Source organism: Trachypithecus francoisi, unplaced genomic scaffold, assembly GCF_009764315.1.
Source record: "Trachypithecus francoisi isolate TF-2019V2 unplaced genomic scaffold, Tfra_2.0 Lachesis_group3, whole genome shotgun sequence".
NCBI lineage: Eukaryota > Metazoa > Chordata > Mammalia > Primates > Cercopithecidae > Trachypithecus > Trachypithecus francoisi.
The window spans coordinates 89,005,472-89,012,878 of NW_022681468.1; the positions used below are offsets into that span (position 1 = coordinate 89,005,472).

General features: G+C 48.9%; 1 protein-coding gene across 7 annotated transcripts; it reads left to right on the plus strand.

Moving 5' to 3' along the window:
- The first annotated feature begins 412 nt into the window (after window positions 1-412).
- On the plus strand, window positions 413-4,857 carry LYSMD4 (LysM domain containing 4). Of its 7 annotated transcripts, none has more exons than XM_033188850.1 (4): window positions 451-547; window positions 1,841-2,130; window positions 2,962-3,052; window positions 4,111-4,857. In XM_033188850.1, the coding sequence occupies exons 2-4, from the start codon at window positions 1,937-1,939 to the stop codon at window positions 4,717-4,719; spliced, it is 894 nt and encodes a 297-aa protein (XP_033044741.1). In that variant the 5' UTR covers window positions 451-547; window positions 1,841-1,936; the 3' UTR covers window positions 4,720-4,857. The 7 variants fall into 7 exon arrangements, with proteins under 7 accessions (XP_033044747.1, XP_033044741.1, XP_033044744.1 ...); XM_033188852.1 differs by having other exon boundaries at window positions 493-607; XM_033188853.1 differs by lacking the exon at window positions 2,962-3,052.
- The last annotated feature ends 2,550 nt before the right edge of the window (window positions 4,858-7,407 follow it).

The window sequence follows — 7,407 nt, forward strand, 5'->3', positions numbered from 1 at the left end:
AGAAAGACCCCTCGCCTATCTGCGCCCAACCCTTCCCCGCAGGAGGGCTCAGGGGACCCCACGCTACTGGAATCCGTCCCGAGTCACAGCTACAGATCATTACCCACAAGTGGGGTCAAAGGCCTCTTTACGGGCGAGAAAGCTGCGGCTCAGCAGAAAGCCAAACACTTTGGGAGGGAGGAGCTGAGGTGCTTTAATACCCCGAACCGACGCGGAAACAAGAAAGGGCCCGCGGGGGTAGACCAGGTAAGCAGCTGGACCGGGCGAGGCCACTTCCGGGTGTGGAACCCTGCCCCCACCCCGAGCCCCGCCCTAAGCCCCGCCCCGGACCCTGTGGTACCGGGATGAGCTCTCAGTGCAGCCAGTCTCGCTCCAGTGCCCGCCCACCGCTGACTTCATTGGCTGCCTCCCCAACCCGCCCCTGCTGATGTTCGTAGCCAATCCCAAGGCGCGGGGGCGGCGCGGCGGCGGCGGCGGCGGGTCGTGGGTTGTGGGTCGCCGGTCTCCTGTCGCCGGTTGGTGGTTGCGGCGGAACCTGGGCGCTGAGGTATTGGGGCCTGGACGAGGGGGCCGCGGTCTGGCTGGGGAGCTGCGCGGGCTCGTGGCGGTACGGCGGCCTGGCCTCGCTCGTGGGTTTGCGGGCGGGCCCCCCCTCCCCGGACTCCTAGAGGGACCCTCCAGCTGGAGGGGCGGTGACCGCGACTCTCGAGGGCTGGCCCCAGGTGGCTAGGGTTGGGGTCAGAGGTCCTGCCTTATGGAATGTTAAGGCCCCGCCCGTGGAGCCCTGGGGCCGGGCCGCTCCCCATTTTCCTGTGAGCTCTTGTTGAGGCGCTCCATCCTTTCGCAGAAGGGACTCGGAGGGAAGCGGGCCTGAGAGTGGCTGCAGTCCCTGAGCTCGGACGCGAAGACTAGCCCCTCCCCCGGGCTGCCACCGAGGTCCTGCAGGTGACCCTCAACCCCTCGAGGACCTCCGGCAGCCTCCCTCCCCTGGGCAGGCTCAGGAGTGCGCGGAGCGGGGTGTGGGCCTGTGGCCATCGAGGGCGTGGGCGGGGAGTAGAGATCGAGCTGGAGCCACGGGCTGTCCCCGTATGGCCTGCTCCCCTGTGGCTCCTAAGCCAATTTTTTCTGAAGTTGTCAGTCCACGTGTTTGAGATTTCGTTTCTGGAATCTCACCCGAACAATTTGGAGAGAGGAACAGGGATATTGTGGCTTTGGCTGTTGACTCAAGGTGAAAATAAAAACCAGTCATGGGGATGTAATGAATGCAGTGACCCGTGAGCAAACTGGACGATTTTCTCCGGCTGACAGGCATTTCTTTTCCCCCTAGCTTGCCCCACATACTATGAGTTAAACTCTTGTCAAAATAAGAGCAGTTTAGTCGCATAGTTCTAAGCAAGAGTCCTTAGCGTTGACCTTCTTATTGAAGATACTTTGCAATGTGTAAAGCATTGAATACAAAATTATTGTGCAAAGGTTCTGAGTTGAAGATTCTCAGTGCATGGAGGCTGGCAGCAGCCTTTTCTTTCCATTGCAAGGATCTCAACTTACTACTCTGAGACCAAAAGTAGTTGTTTCTTTACCTATGTGGGTTTGGGGGAGACAGCTATGGATGAGGAATAGGGGCAGAAAAACGTATGCAATTAGAAAACACAAAGGGTTTTTATTCTGCCTATCTTCTTCCATCTCAGCCAGCATAAGCACATTCTTTTTTCTACTGATGGTATTTGTTATTTGCAGTGATTCAGGAAAGGGATACTCTAACAAGACACTTCTCTTTAAACAAGGCGGTGGAGGGATGATTATGTCTTCTGTGGAATTAACCCTCGGGCTTGGTTTTCAGTGAAGAAAATGAGGCACAAGGAATTGTTAACCAAGACCTTCCGAGGCCCAGCTGTTGTCTGTAGGAGTCCGAGCAGCCACGTATACACGTTTAAGAATGGCAGTGGGGACTCGGGGGACTCCTCTGAAGAAGAGTCTCACCGTGTGGTTTTGCGGCCCCGGGGCAAGGAGCGCCAGAAGAGCGGTGTCCACCAGCCTCACCAGGCGGGAGCAGGTGACGTGGTGCTGCTGCAGCGGGAGCTGGCCCAGGAGGACAGCCTCAACAAGCTGGCTCTGCAGTACGGCTGCAAAGTAAGACTCCCCTCAGGGGCTGTGCCCCACTTCGTTTCAAGGAACACGGGGAACTCACTGCAGGGTGGGGGCTCTTGCTGCCCTTCTTAACCCTGCCAGGCCATCAGGAGAGGCCTGCTGTAGCAGCCAAGGACTCCCCTATTTAGCCAGAATTGGAAGGCAGAAGGGGAGTACGTTTAGTTCCTAACCCTGGTCCCCAAAGAGTGAGGGTTAGTACATTTCCTTCTCTGCAGGGGACTTCTCCTTTTTCTGTTTTCTCCACACTGAAATTCTGAAACCTTTTTTCTTCTTTCGAGCACATTTTATTTTAGACCTAATGGGGCTGGAAATACCAGGCAGAATTTATCCCAGATTTCTATAGTATGCTTGCTTTTCTTGCTGCTTTTATTTTTCTGAGCCTTTCTTGGTGGTAGCTTACTTGACTGGTAAAGTTTTACATTATTTCTTTTAGAACTGCATGATCTTTTGTATGCTGTGTATCTATGTAACCCTGTTTTTCTCTTTAATTATGTTTTTAGCATTCAGAGTGATTAACAATGGCAAAGTAAGTAGGAAAGTATTTCTAGAATTGCTGCATTTTCTCCTAGATTGTAACTATTTCACTTTGCTAACACTGCTACAAATTTCTATGGCCTTCTCTAAGGGTATATAAGCTACTTAATTTTAAAAATCTCTTTCTCATACAAGTGTCTTATCTAACAAGGTCCAAATGTCTAAAACATGTTGTGTGGGGTGTTGCAGTCTTTCCCAGGGAAATAAACAGGTTGGTCTCCGGGGACACATAGTGATCTTTAAATTTTACTAACATTTATATTTGACTCCGATAAACAGCTTCTGCAGGCATACTGCGTGGCTTACAGAACATGGGCTGAAAAATGAAGCCTATCCTACAAAGACTGGAATAGATGGAGTAGGCTTCTTGGTATGGTGATGTCTAAATCTGTAAAGAATATATAAAGCCTTTGATAAGTGATCAGTTTTCCTATTCGAAGTAAGTAAATTTGCTCTTAGTTTGTTAAAGGCAGAGACAGAAACATCTCAAGGGTCTCATGCATTAGATTCAGGACATAGTAAATTAAAAATGTCCCCTACTTCGATTCAGTTACAATAACAGCAGTTGCTGAATAATTAAAATAATGGAAATGATCGATTTGAATATCTGTTGGCTGTATTCACTTTCTAGTTGAAGTGGACTTATGTGTTAAAAGTTTAGAGTTCATCTCTGATGCATTTGGAAAGTTTTCAAACATTAATTTGAGGGAGGGGTTAGTTACCCTTTGACTTAAATTTCCGCCTGCTTGTTAAATCTTAGTGTTTGCTTATGAGAGGAGTTTGTCATGAACTTTGTTATTTGATAAAACTCACAGCATTAGTCCTTTTTCCTGACAGTTAAGTACAGTAAGTCACTTTTATTTAATAAGTTTATATGCCCCACAGTGTTTCTGGGAAAGAAAATGCTGAGGGCGTATCTCTCAACTTTATTACAGGTAAACTGGACTCTGAGTGTGTCTGCAGAGCTGGCTGAGGCTGTGTGTTTGGTGAATGTTAACATCTCGCAGCTACTTAGTTCTGGCATGAGGGGGAAGGCAGGCAGATGGGGGCACTATTGCCTCAAAAGTTAAAGGTGGAAAAGGCTGCAACATTCATTTTAGTGCCATGGTTGTTTCACCTAAAGGATTTTTTTGCAGTTACACTTTAAAGTTTAAGAAAGATCTGTTTTTCAAAACTGATCTTAAATTGTTCAAACCTATAAGTCTTTAGGAATATCTGATTACTAAACTATATATTGAGGCTGAGTGAAAGCCAAAAAGAAACTTTCAGCCTAAACTAACGTTGTGTATAGCTGCAGTTTTCCAGTCTTCGTCAGATTAAGTGAAGAGGGCTTGAATCATCACCCTGAAAGATTAAGAGCCACTTTTTGGAATGTTATTTTTAAGGGGCTTCACATATTTTATGATGTTTGTCTTCATGCTTTCCTAGGTTGCAGATATCAAGAAAGTCAACAACTTCATCAGAGAACAAGACTTATATGCTTTGAAATCTATTAAGATTCCAGTGAAAAACCATGGGATCCTAACAGAGACCCACAAAGAACTAAAACCCCTTCTGAGCCCATCTTCGGACACCACAGTGACTGTGGAACTGCCAGATGCAGACAGAGCAGCCGCAGGTACCGATGCCCAGGCCAACCAACTGATGGATTTCTTTAAGGGGATTGACCAGAATATTGAGCGTGCAGTGCAGTCAGAAATCTTTTTACATGAAAGTTACTGCATAGACACCTCGCATCAGCCACTGCTCCCGGCTCCTCCGAAGATGCCAATGAATGGTGCAGATTGTGGCATTCAGTGGTGGAATGCTGTTTTCATCATGCTTCTAATTGGTATTGTCTTGCCCATCTTTTATTTGGTTTATTTTAAAATACAAGCTAGTGGTGAGACCCCTAATAGCTTGAACACAACTGTCATCCCCAATGGCTCGATGGCAATGGGTACAGTTCCAGGGCAAGCCCCTAAACTAGCAGTTGCAGTGCCAACCATCACTTCTGCAGACAGCCAGTTCAGTCAGACCACCCAGGCAGGGAGCTAAGCTTTGTTTTTACAGAATCAGGCCAGCTTTAGCAGTTGGCTGTTGATGTACCTCAGCTGTCATTGGCAATGTCATAGGGGTGCTGCATTTTGCTTCCTGGGAAGGATGGACACTTTTCAGAAGTCATTGCAGTATTCTCTTTTTTTTTTTTTTTTGAGACGGAGTCTCGCTCTGTCACCCAGGCTGGAGTGCAGTGGCGCGATCTAGGCTCACTGCAAGCTCCGCCTCCCGGGTTTACGCCATTCTCCTGCCTCAGCCTCCCGAGTAGCTGGGACTACAGGCGCCCGCCATCTCACCCAGCTAATTTTTTGTATTTTTTAGTAGAGACGGGGTTTCACCATGTTGGCCAGGATGGTCTCGATCTCCTGACCTCGTGATCCACCCGTCTCGGCCTCCCAAAGTGCTGGGATTACAGGCTTGAGCCACCGCGCCCGGCCCATTGCAGTATTCTCAATTGCACTGGCCCTGGGAATGGCCTTGCCCAGTCTAAGCCGGCAGGATCTAAGATAGCAGCGACCTCAGCCTCTATCCAGAGAGGTGCAGCAAGAGAGCCATTTCCATGTGACATTTAGTGGACTGGCCATGTGTTCATAGCAGCACTGTGTGGGACCCCAAGTTGGACATGCTCGGAGGGAGAGAAATGGTCTCTGTCAAGGGACCTGCAGTGTGAGCGCCAATGGGATCTGCACGGATTGCGGGGCTGTCGCTGTATCCTCACTTGCTGTGGAGTGGGGATTGGCTCTGAGAAGAAGTGTTCTCTGTCTCCCTGGCAAAGGTGCTGTGAAATAGTCTTGGCATGCCACCCTGTTTTAGAGAGTGACAATTACAGTCGTAACACGCCTACTTCATATTGGCCCCCTCAGCCTTTTTGAAGCAATGCCATTTCTAGAGTTGAAAAAGCCCCGGACTCAAACTGCTGCACCGTTGAATAAAGGGCAGTCCTGCTCCTGTCCTTTTAGAGCTGCTTAGTGTGACACATAGGCATCTCCCAGGCCAAGCACACACAGGCTGTGCCCAGTTCCGCAGGAGCTGTCCCACAGTGTGGCTCCCTGGATTCTCCCAGTTGGCCTTCTCAGAAGGAGCTCTTGCTGGCCAGTGTTTGGAGGGGAGGATGAGTGCCTGTCACTGAGGCCCCACCATGGGTGGCGTCTGAAGCTGGGCAGTCGCCAGGCCTGCGCTGAGAGCCGCAGCCCCTGTGCACACCTAACATGGCATGCCACCTGCTGCTTCCCTGGCTGGGTTCTTCGGAGCTCCAGAGCGAGAAGGCCACTTAGTCCTTTTTCCCTGGGCGATGCCCCTAGAATAACACAATATACAATGTAACTCACAATATTACAGGACCAAAGGCTTGATGGAGGGGCTAGAGGCGACCCTTGTGAAAGGCGATCGGAACACCTGAGGGAGGAAGGGCTTGCAGTTTTCCCAGCCCTTCTTGCTGCCAAGGCAGCAGTGGTGCTGTGGATGGGCTGGGGACTGCTGGGCAGAGCCTGCTACTGCTTGGGAGTTGGTGCTACCCTGTGGCATGGAGGGGTAGGAGGGACTGAGGTGGCTGTTGGCCCAGCCTCCAAGAGTGCTGGACAGGAGGCAGACACTGCCCAGATGCCGGGTGGAGGGACAGTGATGGCCTTGGACGCATGAGGCCTGGAGAGAAGTTCCAAAGGTCTCACCATGTAAGAGTGATTTCCGATTCCTCTCCTTTCAGTTGTGTGAAAAAAAATTGACCTGGGTTCCATTAGCAAATTTAAATCGTCTTCAGTCTTAAATTAGAGACCAGAATGATCTTCAGGATAAAAAGAACTTCTGAATCTTTGCAATAGGAAATATTTTGATCATGCAAGTGCTTTTCCAGCCAAATGTCTGTTCTCCATGTCACTGAGGGCCACAGATTCCTCTAACATCTGTCACCGTCACTTCACCAGGCAGGCCTTGGAGTTCCATGGCAAAATCGCTTTTGTCAGACAAAGAATGTATCCTTTACTTTTCTCAAATTGAATAAAAATCATTTCTTCTGTGAAGGAAAATTGATTCCTCCTTTTTATTTTATTTGTTTATTTAATTTTTTTTGGAGACAGTCTCACTCTTTGTCTCAGCCTCCCGAGTAGCTGGGATTACAGGCACACATCACCACGCCTGGTTAATTTTTGCATGTTTAATAGAGATGGGGTTTAGCCATGTTGGCCAGGCTGATCTCAAACTCTTGACCTGCCCACCTCGGCCTCCTGAAGTGCCAGGATTACAGACATGAGCCACTGCACCTGCCCCAACCTTTTAAAATTTGGGGATAATTTAGCATTAAAAGATGTGGGACGCTGCTGGAGAAGATGGAGGTGTCTATCAGGAGTGAGGCCTGTGCCTGTCCCCTGCACCTGGTCACCAACTCGGGGCTTGTACTGTGCTGAAGGTTACTCGGACAGGTGCAGGACAAAGTGGTAACCAGTGCTCTAGGGATGATTGATCGCTGATTGAGCTATATACAGGCTTTAACATTGCTTTATTAGGTATACATAAGAAATACACAATACTCACTTCCTATTCCATATATTACTACATTTTCAGTGTCTTTGGGGAGTGAATGTTTTAGAGAAATAGTTAGGTTTGCTATCTAGTCTCCAGTCTTTTTGGTTGGACTATAGTGCTGAATGTTGAAGCCCAAGGAATCTCCTTTGTCAAGAAAATGATGCTTTAATT